We start from the raw sequence: 23,657 nt of genomic DNA, 5'->3' as shown, positions 1-23,657 counted from the left end.
CTGATTGCAGGACTCTGATGTCTTCTGTGTTGTGGATAGGTGGAGGTCAGGTTCTAGAACAGTGTGTTGTGGATAGGTGGAGGTCAGGTTCTAGAACAGTGTGTTGTGGATAGGTGGAGGTCAGGTTCTAGAACAGTGTGTTGTGGATAGGTGGAGGTCAGGTTCTAGAACAGTGTGTTGTGGATAGGTGGAGGTCAGGTTCTAGAACAGTGTGTTGTGGATGGGTGGAGGTCAGGTTCTAGAACAGTGTTGTGGATAGGTGGAGGTCAGGTTACCTCACAATGGTTCACTGACTGTTGGAGGCACTCAAAGTTTTACCCATGACTGGGCTGTGCAGTCAGTTTACTTAGACAAAATGTACTTATTGGACGTCACTTTGGATAAAAGTGTTGTCTAAATGACTAATGTAAATGTGGTCTAAGGTCAGCACACATATCCCCCCACCCAGTGATCACATTAGAGACTTTCAAATGAGTTATATAATAATATATATATATATATATATAACAATCACAATCTCCAGCTGCTCTCAGTCCGCTGTTAGAAATGTCACTTCATCACGTGATCAATCCAACAGAGGGCAGTGCTGCACTAGCTCTATTAATGCACCCTGGTGGCGTTGAACTTCCAGTATGTAAGAGTAATGTTCACAACATCAACATATAGATTATAGAACACACAGAACTACAAAGAAAGTAATCATTTGTTTATTTTTTCTCCCAAATTATCTAATGGTGGACTATTTCATGATCTATTTCTGCTGATATCCATCCATATCTGTGATATCAGTGGAATTCATGAGGGAAACGATCATGCTAGTTACTACAGGAATTGCCATTAACACTGTAGATTCTAGAATCCTCATTCTGGTTTTTAGAACATATACAGAAAATACAGAAGAAATACAATAGAAGCATAAAAAACAGCTTCCAAATCAAAACCCCATGCAGCATAGAAAGTTCAGAATTGTGTCATGGCTTCAAATTAGTTCCTAGAAAAAAGGACACTTTTTAAAACCCATCCCTTGATTTTTATTTTTGTTAGACCCATTTGAGATAGAACTAAGGAGAACCACACTTTAAGCTGATATAATGGCAGCCTCAATAATGTTCTAATTTGGAACAACTAATACTAGAAAAAATGAGAGGTGGAGCTGTCAACCATTGGCTCTTATAAACCAATTAGAGAACTCTGTCAAGAAAGCAAGTCTCTTGATAGGTTCAAATCAAAATCATGTACGAACCGACAGCCCCTCTTATTGGTGGCTGTCCCATCTCTTATCTAACACCTGGCATAAATACCTTCACTGTGATAGCTAACAGTATCATTCTGACATCAATGTTACCATATTGAAAGACATCTAGGGAAGACTTCGCTTTCACATCCCCACGGAAAAAGACAACTTTTACAAACATGCAGTCACTGCCAATCAGCCTCAGCTGCATCCATGACTTTAGGCCAAACCTGATAAGAAACGGCAATGCAATTTCATCAAATGAATGGAAAAGCCACAAACAAACTCGTTGTCTTAAATCAAAAAAACAATTTAGCATAATGGTTAGGTTATTTTTTATCATGGCCACAGAAAAAATACACCTTCTTTTCTTTCTTGGACTTGGTCAGAGAAATTATCTCTGACACGTTTGGCCTGTTTCAGATGGACCGAACAGATGTCTTCAACAGCTGTCAACCGCATTGATACCAACTGATTAACAGAACCACGACAACCATTCAGTCTTCTTCAACAGAGACAGGTGACGCTAAAGCTCTGGTCTCCACACCTGAGAACATGATTGTCGAGCATGCACGCAGCATACATCTTCATTTTAAAAATAAAAAAATAAAAAGAATCCATCACTCTATAGTTTGTGAGGGCTTGATCCAAAATGGCCGTTGATACGTTTACAGACGATACACATAGATTCCAACAATTCGTTTTAAAAAGATACAAAATGTGAAATTGTTTTACTGAGAGAAAAATAAACCTTGTTTAAGGTTCAGTTGTGTGCTTTTCAAACATATAAACAACACATGGCCACGCTAGAATAGAAAATAGAAGTAAAATCAATAACAACAAAGTAGTGCTATGGCTTTATACATATTTTACACAAGTTTAAAAGTGATCTCTATGCGGTGTTAATAGACTTCACTTACTGAGCAAAGGGCACTATGTCACAGTGGGTTTTACATATTTATCAACACTTTGGATGCTAACGCTAAAATACGCTAATCAACCAGTGAGAAGCTAGCACAACTGACAAGAGTGGGGTCCCCGTAGAAGGTTCTGTCAGACTTTGTCTGACCTTAACCTAACATTGCTTAAATGCTCCATCGACATCAAAGAAAATGTTTGTCTCAACAATTTCAGCTAGCCTGAAGCCCTGATGAGACCATGCAACCTGACTGGCTTGTGACACTGTCCTACTCTAAAACTGTTATGGCTATTCTCTAAAGAAGTTTGTTTTCATTGCAAGACAGCAGGAGAATTAGCTCTGAAACAGCACTGTGTCGTCTAGTAAAACCATCCAGGAAAGTAGCAAATCTTGAAACTAGCTGCCAGTTATAAAAACATGGTAAGTTCAAACAGAAATGTGTGTTGAACAGTGGCGAGGGAGGTCCATATTTAATGTCTAGTCACAGAGGTATGATGAGGGACAGATGGGAGTTGTAGCCTGTAGGAATGGGGTATGCAGGGTAATGTAGTAGGCAGTAGGTGCGAGCGAAGGTCAGATGGGTCCAGGTGAGTGTAGGTCTCACTCTCTCTCTCTCTCTCTCTCTCTCTCTCTCCCTCCCCCCTCTCTCTCTCTCAACGACAGGCTACAGAGGGCCTTTGTACTGGTTCCCAGAGAGATGCTGTCGGATGGAGGGCTTTGATCCTGTAGCATCACCCAGCTTTCTCCATACCACCTGTATACACACACATAGATACATACAGTACAAACACACACACACATAGACAAAAAGAGAGAAACAATTAAACAATATGCAGGAAAATGAAGTCCAGAGAGCAAATTAAGTTCCTGGAGCGAGGCATTTCTGTCCACTCAGCACAGTCTCTGGGAGGCGGACAAGCAGACTTGTCTCTGGAGGAATCTGTCTGTGTCAGAGAGGCCCTGGGGCCCCTAAGATCACAGAGGTGCTATTGTAGCATTCCCCTCAGATCCCCACCCTGGCACATACCTCAGCAGGCCTAATGGACCCCTAATCAGTGAGGCCTTTATAACAGTTCTAGGCCTTTCACCATCACCGGGATGGATGGAGGTGGCGGAGGAGAGGAAGAATGGAGGGAGGAGGCGGGAGGGGTGCTCTTTTCCCTGCCGTCTTGGTGTAACTGCTCTGACAGGCCTCTTAATAAGGACTGCAATTAGAACTCTGCCCTGGGACACTACGTTCAGACTACAGGCAAAAATACTATGTGGCTCTAGATCGACATTCGTCACAATTCTGCCCCGGCGGGAGTCACTGGTACTTCTGTACAAGCAAAACTTGAGGGGTCGTATAGAATCTCTTTCTCCTCATCCTTGACCTTGTCATCATGTGCCCACAGATTCGTTGGCTTCCACTGCACATTAACTTATGAATGAAACCGTAAATGTGACTTCGGTAGGCTCCATGTTTACTTCCGTACGACAGCGTGCTGCGGGTGACGTCTTTGTTATTGTTCTTTTGCGCATGCGGATCATTTCAGGACCGTGACCAGTTCACACTGAAATCTGATATTGGCCATATTTAAAGGTGCAGTGTGTGATTGTTTGCGGCATCTAGTGGTGAGGCTGCAGATTGCAACCAACTGAACACATACATGGTGCAAAATGGCAGCCTCCGTGGAGACCCGCTCCCTATGTAGATATAAACGGCATATCTAAGGTAACGAAAAAATAATTATTCTTATTTTCATGGGATTATACACTAAATTAAACATACTTATAAATGTTATATTCCATTTCTGCCAAGTCTACACAAAATTCTGCCACGAAATTCTGTACACTGATCCTTTAAAGGGAGACACTACAGTCATAATGGTGTTTTTTCTTCAACTTTACTTCAATTTTCAGATTTTTCTATATTCTTCTACTATAACATGTATACTATCACTACATTAACAGAGAAATAGCGAGACTTGATTAAAAACAGCTTTTTTTCAAATTGTCGTACCTGTGAAATAAGCATATGAATTCATAATGCTTATCTTTATCGGCCATTTTCTTAAAATTAGTTTTTTTCAGTACCTGACGTCACTGTACCTCAACTTCCAGGGCAGGGGCATTTACTAAACTTTACATACTGATTCTCAGATGTATTCTGCAAGTATTTACAGCTGGAATTGTGAATATCTTGTTGTCTTTTCATTTTAGGTTGCATTTCCTGTCTAAAAATACGCCAAAAAATTGGGTGGATGGGTGGATGCAGTATTTTTTCAATATCTCTTGAAAATAAGCTTGTATTCACAAACCCAGCTGTAAATATTTAAGTTTTTAGTATATTATCAAAACAAAAGTAAAACTTTAAGCCTGACTTTATCCATTGTTTAGATAGTAGGTACCGAAATATATGCAATTTTACGCATATTTAATGAGTTACATTTCTCTTGATGTGAAGATTAAACTGGTAAAAATTCCTGAGGATATCTTTAAAGGGAAAAAAAATCCTATTAAACTGTAGTGTCCTTAAAAAGTAACGTGAACAGCCAAACAAAAAATCGGAGCAATACATCCGAAATGAGCACTAAGGCTTGCAGTGTGAATGTAACCTTATCACACAGGGACAGATGAAGAGAAGGAGAGGGAGGGAGAGAGAGAGAAATAGGGATAAGAGGCAGGGTGTGAGGAAAAGCAGGAGGTTCTTTTTTGTTGTGGGGTGTCGTGTTGTGTTGTTATGTCGTGTTGTCATGTTGCGTTATGTCATGGTGTCATGTCCTGATGCAATGTTATGTCGTGTGGTGTCGTGTTTTGCACGTACGTTGCACATCTCTCGGACGATGGCCTTCTCCTTCTCGCTGAGGTCCTCCTCATAGTCCTCAGGAGCCTGCCTGTCCAGGTTCTCATGCACCTCCAGCACCTGGTAGAACCAAGCACGGCCATAAAACCACAGATCCTGTGGTGCAGCAAAACCTTGCTGACCCACACACAGATGATAACACTGTACTATACACACACTGTGATGTCTAAGTGGAGGGTGAGGGATCAGGTCAATTAATAATTTAAATCATTTAAATACTTTGATGGTTTACTTGATGGTCTGTCTGAAGTGTCGGGTGGATTGGCTCCATTGTGCCAGGCCAGTTTAATCAAGCACAGAGAAGTATTTGAAAGAATTTCAAATAGTGTATGTGCCCAGGTGTGGTGCAGGTTGAGGAGGTGTGTTGGCGTGGCGATAGGCCCGTCTCCTACCTTCATGGCGTGCACCACCACCTCAGGTTTCTGGACGCAGGACAGATAGCCAGTTGCCGGGGACGACTCGCTGGTGGGGAGGCGGCCGGTTCCCTGGAGAAAGAGAGAGAGAGAGAGAGAGAGAGATGGTAAATATCACACCACTGGACCAAGAGCACTGGGAGCTGTCAGCTTACGGCTGATCCTGCTGTAATATTAACTACATGCTACGAGAACACACAGAGCTTCAGGCACCCTGCGCTCAACAACACAGAAACACACCAGGACTCCACTTTATAGCCGTGAACTGTGGTCTGACCTGGCCTAATGGAAGGGTGTGTGTTTGTCTGTGTGTGTGTGTGTGTGTGTGTATGTGTGTGTGTGTGTGTGTGTGTGTGTGTGTGTGTGTGTGCGCACATGCATGTGTATGTTTGGGGTCTGAGACTCCCAGTAACAGTGACCCTCTGTTTCATGGAAGAGAGAGAGAGAGAAAGAGTTGGAAAGAGAGAGAAAGAGAGAGAGGGGTCAATACAATACCTCCATTCACCACCCTGCCCTGGTAACATACTGTAGATCTCACCTGGGAGAGACACTCCTATCAGGCTGTTGACAGGAAGCCTGTCAAAAGTTCTTACAACCTTACAGGAAGAGCCTGCCTGTGATGCTGCCTGTGATGCTGCCTGTGATGCTGCCTGTGGCTGCGGCGGCTGTCTGTCCTATGCTCTCGCTGCGACCGGGCCGGGTCAATTCAGCGATGGCGACCGTCGTCCGCCGGGCCGAGCGCTGCGCTCGTAAAGGTTTTTTGGCTTGGGCCCGCTGGAGCACACAGCCCGTGGCCTTGTTTGCTATTCACGGGGGTGTGTAGCCCTGGCTGAGGTTTTCCTGCATAAATCTGCCTAATTTAGACCCTCCGGTAGGAGCAGAAAAGCTCCCCGGGACAGAAGCCACGGTACCAGTGTATGTGGGAATCAAAGGGCTTTGTCTTTCTCTCCCTTTCTCTCTATCTCTCGTTCTCTCTCTCTCTCTCACTCTCACACACACACACACACACGCTCAACGAGACCTGAAAGTGGGGCAGGTTGATCGCAGTGCGGATGAATGCAGCACAGTGTAAATAAAGACATGAGGAAGAAGAGAAGAGATGGAGAGACAGACATGAAGAGAGACAGAGAGAGAATGAGACATGAAGAGAGACAGAGAGAGGGTTTTCTGATGCCCAGCTGCCTAACTGTGGCCCCTAATCCCCCCTCCCTTAATTATCTTCCCTGCTTCTCCAAGTCTCACCCTCTCCTTCCCTCTATCTCTCTCTCCCTCTATCTCCCCTCGTCTCTCTCTCCCTCCACTTCTCTCTCTCTCTCCCTCTGTCTAACCCTTTAGCCATCTCTCATGGCATGGATGAACTCAGGCCACATCAGAGCTCGGCCAATCAATCGCCGCACAGCCCATAATGAGAAGGTCTCCATGGAGACACCCAAGAGGGGAAGCAGTATCCATCATTTGCCTCATGCATCTGTAATGCTTTGCCAACAGGATGGACGAGCTGGTGGGCAGGGCGGGCTCTGGACTGGGGGTCAGCCTGGGCTCAGTGACTGTAGTTGTGGAGAGACGAAAGCTGGCCAAACTGAGGGCCATCGTGGACATTGTCTCCCACCCTCTACAGGACATTCTGGTCAAGCAGAGGAGCTAGATAGAGCAGAGGAGCTAGCTAGCTAGCTAGCTAGCTAGCTAGCTAGATAGATAGATAGATATCTATCTATCTTTCTATCTATCTATCTATCTATCTATCTATCTATCTATCTATCTATCTATCTATCTATCTATCTATCTATCTATCTATCTACATGATTAGACTGCAGAGAGCAGTGCAGCAGGTGCAGATCAATATCCTAGATATGCTATCCTAGATACAATATCTATCTATCTATCTATCTATCTATCTACATGATTAGACTGCAGAGAGCAGTGCAGAGGTGCAGATCAATATCCTAGATATCCTATCCTAGATAAAGTATCTTTAGGTTATTTACATAACCCCGGTTCTATGAGTAATATGAGTGAGGTGTCACACTATGGGAGGCACGCCCTGCTGTGACCTCAGAAGCTCTATCTCATTCCACCAATCCTGATTGTCTGGTGGAAGAATCGATCCGCGCCAGGGGGGGTAGACCCACCTGCCTATATAGGCTGGCGCCGGAGGGATCACCTTCATTCAAGATAAGCACCTCTTCTCACTCGCCCAGCAATAAGGGTTGTCTGGTGAGACACCTCACTCATATTACTCAAAGAACCGGGGTTATGTAAATAACCTTTAAGTTCTATTTAAAAATATTCGTTTCGTGTCTCACTATGGGATATGGTAGCTCCCGTAATGCCAGACAAGCTTATCAGCGTCCACCAACCGACAGGGTGAGAATTCCGTTCAAATCAGGACTGCAGGACTGCACTCGCCACGCACGGGGCGGAGACGTCCAGCATATAGAAACGAACAAAAGTGAGAGGCGAGGACCAGCTCTCCGCAGCACAGATGTCCTGAACAGAGACCCCCCTGAAAAGGGCCCAGGATGCAGCCAAGCCACGGGTCGAGTGCGCACGCAGGCCCGAAGGCGGCAGCAGACCCTGACTCGTGTATGCCAAAGCAATCGCCTCCACCACCCAGTGGGACAGGCGCTGCTTCGACACAGGTTGACCCCGAAATGAATATTATGAAATAGAACTATCTATCTATCTATCTATCTATCTATCTATCTATCTATCTATCTATCTATCTATCTATCTATCTATCTATCTATCTATCTATCTATCTATCTATCTATCTATCTATATCTACATAATTGGACTGCTGAGAGCAGTGCAGCAGGTGCAGATCAATATCCTAACCTCGTTAAGAGGTGAGCCGGGCGGCACAGCGGGCGGATCGAGTCCTTTAGCGTTCCACCTTGTCAGAGAGAGGGAGTTCCCGGGGTCAGAGGTCAGGGCTGTGAAGGACGGTGCCCAGAGATGACGCCCACCCGAACCCCCCACCCCCCCACCACCACCCCTCCAGCTTGGCACCTGAGCTAGGCTGAGCGTTGGCAGAGCAGGAGCAGAGCAGGCCAAGCCAGAGAGACGGGCAGGTCCCTGGGGCCACGGGACTTTGATTAAACACACTACTGATGTCTCTGGTGAGGTGCCCTCCTCCGGGTGGTGTCAGGGAGAGGTCCGCTCTGTTCGCCAGCCAGAAAACTATTACCAGCTCAACCACAGCTCCGGGATGAAGGGGGTCAGGGGGTCAAAGAGGATTGTGGAGGATAATTAATTTCATGGTTTCAGTGAGGTTTCAAACGGGCCACGGGGAGACACGGAGAGGCCGAGAGCTCGGAGGGTGAGCGGTGAGAGAGGTTTAAGTCGTGTGTGTGTGTGTGTGTGTGTGTGAGTGTGTGTGTGTGGGAGAGATAAAGTGCTGGTGTGTGTGCATGTGTGTGTGTAGGAGAGATACGGTGCTGGTGTAATTACAGAAGTGGAAATAAATTAGCTGGGGAAGTGTGTAGGCCTGTCCCAAATCTGTGCGTGTGTGTGTGTGTGTGTGTGGGTGTGTGTGTGTGTACTCACATTGTGCAGGGCGTCCTGGCGCTGCGGAAGGGAGGACAGCTGGGATTCAGAGTGGTAAAGGGTCATGCCCTTTCTCAGGGCCCGCAGATCACCAGGGTTACACTGCTGGGCACACACACACACACACACACACACATTACATGCTGATCCTACACACACACATATATATTACACACTGATCCTACACAAACACAATTTACACACTGCCCCCCCCCCCCCACACACACACGCGCACACACGCACATATTGCACACATACAGATATTACAGTACTGTATTAAAGAGAGGTGAGGACAGTAGTGTGTGTACAGTGTGTGTATAGTATAGTACTGTATTAAAGAGAGGTGAGGACAGTAGTGTGTGTACAGTGTGTATAGTATAGTACTGTATTAAAGAGAGGTGAGGACAGTAGTGTGTGTACAGTGTGTGTATAGTATAGTACTGTATTAAAGAGAGGTTGAGGACAGTAGTGTGTGTACAGTGTGTATAGTATAGTACTGTATTAAAGAGAGGTGAGGACAGTAGTGTGTGTACAGTGTGTGTATAGTATAGTACGGTATTAAAGAGAGGTGAGGACAGTAGTGTGTGTACAGTGTGTGTATAGTATAGTACTGTATTAAAGAGAGGTGAGGACAGTAGTGTGTGTGTACAGTGTGTGTATAGTATAGTACTGTATTAAAGAGAGGTGAGGTCAGTAGTGTGTGTACAGTGTGTGTATAGTATAGTACTGTATTAAAGAGAGGTGAGGACAGTAGTGTGTGTACAGTGTGTGTATAGTATAGTACTGTATTAAAGAGAGGTGAGGACAGTAGTGTGTGTACAGTGTGTGTATAGTATAGTACTGTATTAAAGAGAGGTGAGGTCAGTAGTGTGTGTGTACAGTGTGTGTATAGTATAGTACTGTATTAAAGAGAGGTGAGGACAGTAGTGTGTGTACAGTGTGTGTATAGTATAGTACTGTATTAAAGAGAGGTGAGGACAGTAGTGTGTGTACAGTGTGTGTATAGTATAGTACTGTATTAAAGAGAGGTGAGGACAGTAGTGTGTGTACAGTGTGTGTAGTACTGTAGCCCCTTGAGGGCAGTACTGTAGCTACAGTAGCCCCCCATCTGTAGAGAGGGACCCAGCATTGCCAACAATCCTTGTGACATTTCTCCTGTCACACAATGGTGTTCCTCCCGCACAAACACACACACACACACACACACACACACACACACACACACACGTGATGGCTGGGAGAAATATGGCTATAAATAACCCAGTGAACAATGTGTGTGTGTGTTTGTGTGCGGCGAGAGAGAGAGGTAGATAGAGAGTGTGTGTGTGAGTGGTGCACATGTGTGTGTGTGTGTGTGTGTGTGTGCGTGTGCAGGATTGGCCAATCTCTGTGTCACTTCTGTTGCTCGGGGATTCCAGGGGACTCAACGCATCAGCCTCACACCCCCTCCAACTGTCATCCATTCCTCCATCCATCCTTCCATCCATCCCTCCATCCATCCCTCCCTCACGCCCTCCATTCATCCGTCCCTACTTTAACACCCCCCTGGCTCTGCGTCTCTCCATCAGTCACTTAATATCCCTCTCTGAGCATCCATCTCTCCTCCACATCCCTCCATCCCTCCTCTGTCATGGTGAATGGACTGCACTTCTATAGCGCTTTTATACCAAGCGCTTTACAATGGCCGCTTTACATTCACCCACTCACACACACATTCACACACCAGTGGCGGCAGCTGCCGTGCGAGGTGCTAACCTGCTCACTGGGAGCAGTTTTGGGTTCAGTGTCTTGCCCAAGGACACTTCGACATGTGGACAGGAGGGGCCGGGATTCAAACCGCCGACCCTGCGATTATTGGACGACCCGCTCTACCTCCTGAGCCACAGTCGTCTCATAATATCCCTCCATCCCTCGTCTAACATCCATCCCTCCATCACCGCTACCCTCCATCCCTCCTCTATCATCCCTCCTCCCTCCAACAATGTTGCGTTGTTTCCAACAACTAGTTTCTTGTCCTCCGCTGGGTCAAGTTCATCCCTCCATCCATCCATCCTCTATCATCCCACCTACCATTCTCTATCATCCCTCCATCACTCCACTATCATCCCTCCATCACTCCACTATCATCCCTCCATCCATCCCTCCATCGGTACACATCCCGCCTCAGCCTCTCAAAACAACAAACTTCACTACAGTACCTCAGTGTACTTCACCCAGTGAGTCGAGCACTCTTAGGGTCTGGAGAATAGACATGCTAAAGCATAGCAGCGAGATTATGTAATTAGGGCTGGGTATCGATTCGAATTTCAAGAATCGATTCGATTCCGATTCACAAGGTTCAGAATCAATTATCATGATTCAATTCGATTCGATTCAATATCGATTCGGTTAGTGTTACTAAAACCTGTTTTTTTAGCTGTAACCTTAATTACATGACTGCCAAGTTATGTAACACATCAATACTAGGGCTGGCTATCGATACCGATTTCCAAAAATGAATGAATGAATGAATCATTGAATGAATAAATTAACTATTCATTCCTTCATTTATTCATTAAATAAAAGATCGATTCTGGGATTCATGAATCGATTCGGAATCATTTGATTCAGAATCGATTCAGAATCGATTAATCGATTTTTTAAACCCAGCCCTATATGTAATCCTAGAAGAAAGACTGACAGAGATCATTTGACATTGCTGCAGTGCAGAGCAGAGCCCGGTGGAGTAATTATGACTGAAGCTAACTACCTCAGTCATCATCAGCCATGAGTAATGTCCCTGTGAGAGTCCCCTACGCTGCCCCTCCAGCCGCCAGAGACCGCTGAGACAAAGTCACTCAGGTGATTAGCTCGCGGCTAATGGATGAGGAGGGCGTTCAGTCAATCTGTCATAGTCATCGTCCGTTGACCTTTGGGAGTCAGGCTGGCCAGGCGGTCTATGATAGAGTGGCTCACTGTGACTGCACACTCTACTACGCCTGCAGATCTCACTGTGACGGCACACTCTACTACGCCTGCAGATGGAGAGATGGGCCAGGAGGGCACACACCATGGCACACATACACACACACACACACACACACACACACACACACACACACACACACACACACACACACACACACACACACACACAGAACACTTATGATTGTGTAGCCTACATGCACATGCAGATCACATACTGTAAGAAGAATATGGGGCGAATTCACTAAAGGATTGCGCAGCTTTTCCTGACGCAAAGCCTGTGCAAATAAGTCAAAAATTATGTTTGCTATTCACAAAGCCCTCGCAAAGGGTGAAATACGGTGTTAACTGCGTTGCCTTCGTCATTGCGTTTCTCTGCGCCGGTGTTATTAGCTGATATTTAAATTAGGTAATATGGGCGGAGAATGTTCCCCTTTCTATGCAAATGAACATTATTGCAAAACCCGCCCAATTCACAAAGATCGGCGCAAATTGCCTCACGCAGTTAAAGTGAAATTAATTGCGTTTTCAGAGACGTGGTGGTATTTAAGCGCAAGGGGTGTCATGGCCAGCCTTTCCACTGATCATGGCAGCAGTGATTGTTGCGAGGCGAAGGCATCGCAATGCCAGGCATGTTGTTCGTGAGAGAATATTTAGAAGAAGGTCACTTTTTGATTTAACACTAGAACCACCGCGGTAGCTGTTTGGACACCAGAGCGCGCAGCTCTTCAGCCAACTGGAGGATGAAGTCGCGTCTGGGGAGGCTCAGTTGACTATGCGTCTCTCCACCCGTCCCCAGCGAGTCCAAGCTCCCCCAATGGATAATACTTATTTATAATAGCCTACATAGCACGAAACTGTGCGTATAATAGTATATACGCGAAACTGCGCATTCCCTATAGCTGTTCATTGAACGGCTGGGGGCCGATATAGGTATAAATAAATAAAAACATAGCCTACACAATATTTTTTTTTATTTGAATGGTCTTGAAAATATTTTGCTTTTGTATCATAGGTGACGGCAGGTATCATCTTCAGCCATGATGACTCCCGTGCGTAATCCTTCCAACGTTGGAGAGGCGGCGTACAACTGGGCTCACATCAGGACGCGCGGTGTGATTGAGTGCACATTTGGAATCCTGAAAAGTCGTTTAGATGCCTAGATCGTACCGGTGGGGCAATGATACACTCCCCCAAAAGTATGCCAGATCATCGTGCTGCAACTTGCATAACATAAAATGACAATTTTGTTCGTCTTTTCAAATCATTCCACCTCCGTTTGCAGTCTTCCGCGTTTACACACAATGGCACTGACTGATTGGGAAATTAAACCCCAAATATGATTTTTTGCTGCAGTCGTGATATTTTTTGCGGAAAGCTGTGAGACATGTTTTTGAACCTCGTCCGTGAGGCCTTCAAGTTCGCTGGCTTTCTTTTTCTGTCTGCCATCGTCCAATGATATGCATACGAGTTGTATGCGCTGTATGCGCAGTATTTATAGTCATTTCCTATATCAGCAGCAAATTGCACTCAGCCGCAAACACCGAATGGGCGTGTTTGCGCTGGGATATTATTAGCGCAATGTCTTTAGTGAATAGGTTTTCAAAACGGAGCACATAGCTGGAGCAACTGACGCGCAATGTAATGGTGCAATTAACGGCCGCAATTCCGCTTTAGTGAATTCGCCCCTATGTGTCACTATGCGTGTGTGTGTGTGTGTGTGTGTGTGTGTGTGTGTGTGCGTGTGTGCATGTGTGTGTGTGTGTGTGTGTGTGTGTGTGTGTGTGTGTGTGTGCGTGCGTGCGTGCGGGTGTACATTCTCTCTCTTAGCTCTACTGTATGTTCTTTCCCTCAGATCTTTGTTCTTGGACGCTCACTCACTGTCCCAGTTTCACTAGAAGTTGAGCAATCTCTCCACAGAGCTGGATTATCCTTTGTAAATCCCACCTGCTGGCGCTGAGACGTCCGTAACCGACACTGGAGCCGTGGCGCCGTGCGCGTGTTTACGCTTTTATCTCAAAACAACGAGGAAGAAATGAATCCGGGCCTCACTTTACCTCGCAAAATTACGCAAGTTGTACAGCGTGTGAAATGAGCCGGCCTACTTTTTCACAGACGGCGAAAAGCATTCCTGGACAGCAGCGACAACCGACACAATTTCAGACACGTTCTGACTCTCTCCACTTACGCACCCACCAGTTGGCGCACATGCATTATTGAGTTCCCGGTCCTCCCTGTGTTGCCCCCCCCCCCACCTCTACTGAATAATTCAGCCATCCAGACGTGACGGGACGGGACGAGCGGCGGTGCCGTTGGTGCCTCGCGGCGCTCCATAGCGTGTACCGTACCTCCCGCACCCCGACAAGCACCGAGCGCTAGCTGGCCAGGCGCAGTGGCGCGACAGCGCGTCCGGCCACCCGGTGTGTAAATTGATTAGCTTGGCATGCTAGCAGCACAGAGCTGCGTGAAGATAGCACAAGCTGCCGTTAAAGAAAGTTCCGGCACCCAACAGAGAGAGAGATACAGATGTACAAGCAGCCACAGACGCCTCGGCAGAGAGGAAGAGCCCCAGGGGAGAGGCGGTTCGGAGGTAGAGGGTTACCTTCTCGGGCTGACTCTGTAACAGGGACAAGCTATATCTGCTAGAGGCCTGAAGATAGGGGACAAGACAGGTTAAAAGAAGGGGATGAATGCCAGCCCTTCTCACAGTCCTTAGTAAGTACTGTACGCAAAACAGGTTTGACTGAGCAAAACGCTTCTTCTTGGTAACTTACAGTAAAAACTATCCTAATAACTGTGTTAAACCGTGTGATTAGTGAGGGGGAGTTTGAACACGATCTAGGTTTCCTCTTTTAAGCAACCATACAAAACTTCTTGGAGATATTTAATCAGCGTCATAGTTCGTGCCTTAAGAAAGTGTCTAAAGCCCTGTGTGAACGAGGTGATGATTTCTCGTCCTGCCCAGAACTCAAAGAAAGACTAATATTAGGTGTCGTACAAGTACAGAACATGTCCTGTCAGACCCTTTCCATGGTATAATTGCAGCACTTTGTGATAATAACCCATATCATAAAACCTGTTCAGTCAACACACATGAGTCAAATGAGTCAGTGGAGAAATAATTGGCCAAAAAAAGAGTGACTTAAAATGAACAACAGGATCCCAATTAGAACATGTTTAAATCTGCTTCTTCGGAGCAGGCGGTCTGTCTGTATTTGCAGACCGGAGCGAACTGAACCTGAACTGAACATTCTCGTGTGGAGCGATAGAGAAAGAAACAATATGGATGTTTCATGTTTATTTAAGGTTAATGGTTAAGCTGAATGAGGTATTAGGAGATTAAGACTCGGGTTTTTGCGTGCAGGTAAGGAATCTTGTTGACAGCCGTGGAGTCGTAACCTGTGTCTCACCTCTCTTGAAAACCAATGGGGGGCTAACAGGTGAACTCCCAGTGAACTGGAAAAGCCTCCTCTCTCCCCCTCCCGCACCTCTCCTCTCTCTCCCAACCCTTACCTGCCCACCCTCTCTCTCTACAACCCCCTCTGTCCCACTACCGTCCACGTTCCCACCCTCCCCAGTCTCTCCACCCCCCCCCCAAAAAATGTCGATGTCACAGCAAGGTCAGAGAAGAAAGAAACTCCACCAGCGCTGTCGCTGTCTCTAAGGGCTCTGCTATTCTTCTCCTCCTCCTCTCTACCCCACTCCTCTCCTCCCTCCCTCCCTCACCTCTCTTCTCTTCCTCTCCTCTTCCTCTCAGCCCAGGGCCCAACATCACGGTTCGTTAGCGGAGCTTACCGCTCCACCATGAATAAAACATGGCCGAACACATCCTGTACCCTTCAGACAGCTCGCTCAGAAGAGGTGGGCCGGGTAGAGACATCAAACCGCCACTTTGTCTCATAGGACACAGTTTGCCATTTGGCGTTAGCTACACTGACACGCTGTGCGAGAGAACAACTATGCGCTAGAGTGAGATTCCTCATGTTTTTCTCCCCTACAAGTTTAGGGTTTATGACGTGAAAACTCTTGATAGTAAGGAGTATTACGGTCAACCTGCATGTGTGTGTGTGTGTGTGTGTGTGTGCGCGTAGGTTTGTGCGTTTGTGACCTCACCTGCGTGAGCAGCTTGATCTTGTCGTCCTCCAATATCCGCACTTTAGTCTCTAGTTGTCTGATGTAGCCGGAGGACGGGTCTACAGAGAAGAGGAGAGGGGAGAGGAGAGGAGAGGGGAGAGGGGAGGAGAAGGGAGGAGAGGGGAGGAGAGGGAGGAGAGGGGAGGAGAGGAGAGAGGGGGGAGCGAGGAGAGGGGAGAAGAGAGGAGAGGGGAGGAGAGGGGAGGAGAGAGGAGAGGGGAGAGAGAAAAGAGAGGCATTAGCATTTCAAAAGATCTCACAAGGACACAGCCAGCCAGCTAGGGGGCACATGAGAAAAGGCCTCCAAAGCCCCCAGTATCCTGACACTGTCCTTGAAGAACCACCGGAGGCCCAGCATGGAGATCAGGACCAGCAACCAGCTGGGATGTGTTGGAATTAGCTTCATCTGTTTGAATGCATTTAGTCCTCTATATCTGTTGTGTGCCTCTATGTGATCCGGCCACCATCTCTCTCTCTCTCTCTCTCTCTCTCTCTCTCTATTTTGCAAATCCCTGTAGCTAAAATGGGCTTTTCATGGCTACACAACCGCTGGCAAGTAACCTAATTCTCACTGAGAGAGAGGGAGAGGGAGAGAGAGAGAGAGGGGGAGAGAGAGAGAGGGAGAGAGGGAGAGAGAGAGAGAGAGGGAGGGAGAGAGAGAGAGAGACCACTGTGACTGATCCAAAATTAAGAAAATCCTTGACTTTGTACAGACTCAGCGAGCATAGCTTTGTGTATAGAGAAAGGCCGCCATAGACAGCCCTGGGCCTGGCTGTCGTGAGAAGACAGGCTATGCAACCACTGCATACAAAATGAGGTGCAAACCGAGCTGCACTTTTCAACTTCCTGCCAACTATATGAACATATCAGAAACATAATATTTTCCACAACAAAGAATTTCGAAAACAAACCAAATATCGACAAACTTCCATATCTGTTAGGTGAAATCACAGTAGCGAGATTTGTGACCTGCTGCGATAAGAAAAAGGCAACCAGTGGCTACAACGTTCTCTATGGCTGTTCTAGAGTAAGTAGCTAAGTAGCCTTGAGAACCGATGGTTCTGGAGCCTAGTGGCCCATAGAGCAGGAGCCTATCTCCTGATTCCTTAGCGTGAGGCAGCTTGATGTACAAGTACACCGCCTGGACATGACGCTAGTATGTGGCAGGGACTTACCCCCCAATCCATCCCTTGATGCCGAGTGCCAAGCAGGGAGGCATTGGGCACCATTTTTGATAGTCTTTGGTATGACTCGGCCGGAAATCAAACCCGCAACCTCCCAATCTCTGGGCGGACACTCCAACCACAAGGCCACTGAGCTGGTCTTGCTGTTCTAGAACCTGTCAGTAATTTACACGGAGATCTGAGTGGAACTCCAGAGCCGCTGTGCTCCAGCGACAAGCTAGAGAGACTCCGGGGGAAGGACAAGGAGTTTTGGGACGGAGGGGAGATTCTGCTGCAATTCTGCTGCTTCGCCTACAATTAGCTCTCTTGTCTCCCTGAAGTAAGGTTTTGGCTATCAAAAACCTATATAATAAATAAACACACACACACACAGCGTTAGCGAGTGAGTCACAATGGTGTGTCAGTCATGCTGCTAAGCCTTCATGTTAGACTACTTTCCTCATGGGCTGGTTTTACTACAGGTCTAGCCAGCTCCACTCCCCCTGCAGCTCTGTCCCCGGCCACCGTGTGGTGCTGTTCAGCAGAGCTCCACTCCCCTGGTAAACAGGAGCCTGTCAGAGGGATGACTGAAGGATGGATCAAATCTGGCTAACACACTGGAATGAGGTTAGGCTGTAATCCACTGATATATTGCACAGATTATTGGACAGCCTAATTTCTTTCAATTACCCCAAATGACCGTGATCATGGCTCATGTTGCTGGTTTTGGGTGTTATGGTCGTAAATCCTGGGGCAGCTTTCTGCCTCCAGCCACGTAGCCATGGATGTTTAACCTATTGCGGCATCTTCACTCATACCTTCACCGGGGGAGTGGTGGCCGGATGCCCCCTCCTACCTCCAGGCCATGGTCCTACAATTATTGTAAGTCACTTTGGATAAAAGTGTCAGCTAAATGATTGTAATGTAATGCAAATGCTGGGTTAGGGTTAGGACCAGGTCAGTCGTTAGCTACCTGACTGGAGTGCCAGTCCTCAATGATTCATTCATTCATTCATTTTTGGAAATCAGTATCGATACCCAGCCCTAGTATTGATGTGTTGCATAACTTGGCAGTCATGTAATTAAGGTTACAGCAAAAAAAAAAAAAACAGGTTTTAGTAACACAAACCGAATCGATATTGAATCGAATCGAATTGAATCGTGATAATCGATTCGGAACCTTGTGAATTGGAATCGAATCGATTCTTGAAATTCGAATCGATACCCAGCTCTAGTTGGCTGACTGTCTGGTTGGCTGACTGTCTGGTTCCAACTGGCTGGCTGATAGATTGTTGATTGGATGAAGAGGCCCGAGCTGGTAATCCTCTTTCTCTCCCGTGTGACCCTCTAATCTAGCTTCATCTGCTGGCCTGACCAAGCCGATTAGGACAACGTAGGTTCCTCAACCCAGGACCCCCCCCACCCCGGAGACACACAAGGTTAACGTTAGCAGAAACCTTCTTCATGTCTTTAATGAAGTCTTTGTCGTGCTCAAAACAAACAAAACAAAGTATGGTGAGTTCATAGATGAGCGGGGCTGAGCCTGGCGGAGTCTCGCTGGGTCAGACCAGAACCACGGGGAGCCACGGAGATCTGAGCTTTGGACCAAAGAAAGATACAGAGGAATCTCACAGCTCAGAGGCTCTCTCCCTCTCTCTCTCTCTCTCTCTCTCTCTCTCCCTCTCTCTCTCTGTCACTAAGCCTTTGATGTGAGGCAGTAGAGAACTTTAATCTCAGAGAGACATTTTGACATGACACACACACACACACGCTTTGGGGGCTCCGGAGAGAGAAAGAGCCTTATACTGTCCGCTCGCTTTAGAACCCTGCTGCAGAGACGCATACTAGAGGAGAAGGGTTGGCCAATTAAAACAACGACTGCTCCCTCACATCCATCCCTCCTTTTATCCCTCTATCTCTCACATGCCCCCCCCCCCCCCCCTAGGATCTCACGGCAGGGCCGGAATGAGGACCCCGCGGAGCTCCGTTTTGGTGTTGATATCCATGAGCTGGAATAGGATCATTCAGCATGGAAGTCACCGTGGTGCACAGGGCAGCACACAACAATACCTACCTAAACACTTGAAATCATCCCCTGAGAGAGAGAGAGAGAGAGAGAGAGAGAGAGAGAGAGAGAGAGAGAGAGAGAGAGACAATGGGAGAAAAATAGAGGGATGGGTCGAGAGTGAGGTGGGGGGGGGGGGGAGAGAGAGTGTGTGTGTGTGTGTGTGTGAGTAAGAGAGAAAGAGATTGTAGAGAGAGAGTGTAAATTCCCAGATGCCCATACTTAGGGCAAACCTTGTCCTTACTAAATACTGTGTGTGTACTCACGACCAGTGCTTTCTATTTTTACCCCGGTGTGAGTTGAGGTTGTTGTGCTCTGTGTGTGTGTGTGTGTGTGTGTGTGTGTGTGTGTGTGTGTGCGTGCGTGCGTGCGTGCGCGAGTGACGCATCCATGAGTCTGTCCTCTCTCAGTGCGTCGCTTCCCATCACGTCAGGGCCACCCTGACCCACTTCCTCCCTCCCTCCTCCCTCCCGGGCCGTACCTCTCCCTCCCTGCTCTCCTTCTTTCTCTCCCTCTCCCACTCCCTGTCTCTCTCCCACTCCCTGTCTCTCTCCCACTGTCCCTCCCTCTCTCTCTCCCTCTCTCTCTCTCTCTCTCCCTCTCTCTCTCTCTCCCTCTCTCTCTCTCCCTCTCTCTCTCTCTCCCTCCCTCTCTCTCTCTCTCTCTCTCTCTCTCCGGTGGATTGGTCCGGGGCTTTGGGGGGTGGGGGGGCGGTGAGGCAGGAGAAGCCATCTGGGCAGGACAGGAGGGGCCGCTCTGGCTCACACACGCCCACCACCCCGACGGGGGGGCGCAACGGACTCACGCACGCACGCACTCACACACGTACGCACGCACGCACGTACGCACGCACGCACGCACGCACGCACGCACGCACGCACGCACGCACGCACACGGATCAATACGGACTGGCAGCGGGCCGGCCTGTGAGCCCTCTGAGGGGGTGGGTGGAAGCCCCTCGTGTGTTCAGCTCACGCTCCTCCGCGGTCTGGCCCAGAGAATGTTTCGCTTTCATCTCCCGTTCCCGGCCGAGGCGGGGGTGTACACTGGAGAGGGGGGCTGCACACGCACACGGCTTGTTTGAATGAGCGATGAGTGTGTTTGCAGACAACAAAGCGTGCGTGTGTGTGTACAGTATGTGTGTGTGTGTGTGTGTGCTTGTCTGGGCGAGGTGGTGGGATTTTGAGGCCATCTGCGACTGTGTGTGTGTGTGTGTGTGTGTGTGTGTGTGTGTGTGTGTGTGTGCGTGTTTAAGGGGGGAGAGGCTGGGTCAATTACTGCAAGATGTTGAAGGAGCAGGAGAAACCTGGGCGTCTCTGCAGCCTGCAGCAAACCAGCACGCAGTCTGACCTGGCTGTGTGTACTGAGCCGCCCTCTCCCTCTGACAGACAGCTCTTCATTAGAGGGAGCTACAGAGTACTCCCTCGCTCCGGCCCCACAGAGAGAGAGAGAGAGAGTGAGAGAGAGAGACAGAGAGAGAGAGAGAGAGAGAGACAGAGAGAGAGAGAGAGAGAGACAGAGAGAGAGAGAGACAGAGAGAGAGAGAGAGAGAGAGAGAACATCCTGTAACGGCATCGTGGAAAAAACTGAGGGAGGGTGCTGTCAACTCAAGGACAAACTCAAACTAACACACACAACAATAACAAAACATGCAGAAAAAAAAACTCCGGAAATAGAGGGAGGGAGAAACAGAGGGAGGGAGAGAGAGAGGGAGAGAGATCATCGTTGTTTGGGGCTTGGCATTGCCCAGGTGAGCTTCAACTCCAGGATATTTTTGAGAAGAATTAGAGGAATTTTCGGGAGAAGGATTGTCGCCCCAAAAACCAAACCGCCATGGAGCAGAACCGCGCTATGCTCTCAAAACGCAACATCTCCCAGTGTCCTCTCTGCTCTGCTCCTCTCCTCTAGGCTCAGTCGCAGCCAGGAAGACCCAACCAGGATAGAGAGGGGGGTGCTGTAAGAACAAGTCAATTGGGCATCCATGCTGAATTAATGAGCGGAACGACAGAACCTGGCAAACCAGGCACGTCACCACAGGCCCCTGGAAGGCCTTCAAAGGCAACGCTGGCTCGTCTGTTAGCGACGCGCTAACCTCGTCTGACAAGGCCTGGCTCTGAGGGAGAGCACACTAGGCTAGGCTAGGTAGCGCTGTCAGAAGAGTTACAACGCCTCACCTCTGTTTGTGTGCGTAGCTAGAGTGTGTGTCTGTGTGTGTGTGTGTCTGTCTAAATATCGACCGACTGCCAAGAGTCCTCAGAGGAAAGGTAGTAACTCATAAACCCACTTCAGTGTTTGAGTTCATCAGGTTGTTTTGCGGTTTCCTTCAGCCTAAGCCCCGCGTTGAAACCACACATAGCTGCCCAGCACTGTATACAGTAGGTCAAACCACGAGGGCGCGTCACCGCCAGACTACGCTTTCCTGAATAAGCCTGGAGTGTTTCGCCACACTCATACTCATTCACCCTTTAATCATTGACGTGGTGTAGTAGGCTCTGAGGAGACCTTGGACCGCTGGTTTGTTCACAGTGACGGATCCTGATAGCGACCACATGAGTGTCTGTTTGAGTTGTGGCCAAGCTAACCTCTTGGTGCAAAAAGCTCTGTGTGTTGACTTGGTCCAGAGCAGTGTGACAGGGCAGTGTTTATCTGTGTGTGTGTGTGTGTGTGTGTGTGTGTGTGTGTGTGTGTGTGTGTGTGTGTGTGTGTGTGTGTGTGTGGTGTACTATTGTAAAGGAGCGGTCCCTAAGGAGGTCCCTATTCTCCATACTCTCAATGATGTCATTTCCACAGTTCACATTGTTTCACCAGAAACAGGCACAGCAAACTAGAACAGGCAATTGTGAAAAAAAGAAGGTTGGAAACTCCCCAATGAAAAAACCTGTTTAGTCCTAAATAAAAAAAACTAAACTAAAAAAAACACTACAGTATGTGTCAATCTCTCTCAAATTTATTGTTGATTACAAGCGTCGTTCTACTGTATGTGATCGGAGCAGAATAATTAGTCCCAATGACAACAATAAGCCCCGAGCTTTGATTCAGGGGATTATCTGCAGAGGGCTGCCAGGTTGTCATTCTTCCAAACTAATTAACAGATTAAGAGCACAGGGCACACCATCTAAAACCCAGTAGTTAATCAGCGACACAATCATGTCATGCTCCATGTAAACACACGCACACACAAACCCCCCCCCACCCCTACACACACACACACGGATGCACACACACACACACACACACACACACACACACACACACACACACACACACACACACACACACACACACACACACACACACACACACATTACTGTGAGTTGTGGGCATGAGATGAACTGACCCTATGGAAGTTCTGACAGTGAGTTGAGGAGCCAGCGGCGGGACGCGTCCCGTCCTCCAGCCCAGACGTGTGATAGCAACAAGACAGACGTCTGTGTTCCAGCCTCCTGATAGGCCTAAAAATACACTTCCTCTCCCTCTTTCCCTCCCAGTCGCTCTCTCTCTCTCACCTGTTTCTCTCTCCTTCTCTTTTGATCTCTCTCCCTCTCTCTCTCTCTCCCTCTCTCCCTCCCTCTCTCTCTACCTCCCTCTCCCTCTCTCTCTCTACCTCTCCCCCCCCCCTCTTCCTCTCTCTCTCCCTCTCTTGATCTCCTTCCTTGTCTCTCAGATGTGAGGACAAACAGGTCGATACCCAGTCAGACACAAGAGGTTTTACCTTCAATTATGGTCAATAAACATTAACAACCTGCAGTAGTAGTACATCATCAATTACCAACCAATTGACCTTTTTATTTACCAGCTAATGACTATGAAGTCTGTGTTTGTCTAGTCAGAACATAGATGTAAACAAACATGGCTTCTTGATGTAGATTGGCACCATGTTACCCAGACAACCCACCACCACCACATGGCATCACGGTCTGTGCATCAGAGAGCACTGTGGGTAATGCAGGTCCTCTTGGAGCCATGGTCTTCCAGTAACCCCATTCTCTCCGTCGCCATGTTGGCACCACCACAATCCCCGTAGCAACCCGTTTAACATAAATCTTAATACGCAACACCTCTGGTTTGAATCTCCCTCACTGCGGAGCTGGCAAGTGTTGAGCTTATGTAGCCAGACCCCAACTTGAACGTGAACATTAAACATTATACACAGGATAGCTTCTGGATAAGTATAGTGTAACTCTGCTGAATCCCATCAATCACGCGGTCTCTGAGGTATAAGGCATAACACACCTTTTCTGTTCAGTGACATCGTGTATTTCTCTCAGTGCTGTATAAGGGATTTATTCGCCTCTAGTTGATTTCATTCTGATGCAGATGGATAGGCACGATTCCCCCTCTCAGGATGTCCCACTAACGGCAGGCCTAATGGAG

The 23,657-nt window shown here is 47.7% G+C and overlaps 1 protein-coding gene across 4 annotated transcripts in view; it reads right to left on the bottom strand.

Moving 5' to 3' along the window:
* Positions 1-742: 742 nt before the first annotated feature.
* ccdc85cb (coiled-coil domain containing 85C, b) overlaps positions 743-23,657 on the bottom strand; it is a 47,281-nt gene continuing 24,366 nt past the window's right edge. The window contains exons 2-7 of one of the 4 annotated variants that reach the window (XM_084439463.1): positions 16,035-16,114; positions 14,524-14,571; positions 8,958-9,062; positions 5,391-5,483; positions 4,960-5,058; positions 743-2,907 (exon numbers count right to left, since the gene is read on the bottom strand). In XM_084439463.1, the coding sequence (XP_084295589.1) occupies positions 2,818-2,907; positions 4,960-5,058; positions 5,391-5,483; positions 8,958-9,062; positions 14,524-14,571; positions 16,035-16,114 (515 nt within the window). In that variant the 3' untranslated portion in view covers positions 743-2,817. The remainder of the gene's footprint in view (positions 2,908-4,959; positions 5,059-5,390; positions 5,484-8,957; positions 9,063-14,523; positions 14,572-16,034; positions 16,115-23,657) is intronic. The other 3 variants (XM_084439464.1, XM_084439465.1, XM_084439466.1) reach the window with 3 other exon arrangements.

This window comes from Borostomias antarcticus, assembly GCF_949987555.1.
Source record: "Borostomias antarcticus genome assembly, chromosome: 6".
Classification (NCBI taxonomy): domain Eukaryota; kingdom Metazoa; phylum Chordata; class Actinopteri; order Stomiiformes; family Stomiidae; genus Borostomias; species Borostomias antarcticus.
Note: the sequence above shows the minus strand (reverse complement) of the source record. Positions and strands in the feature narration are given on the sequence as shown.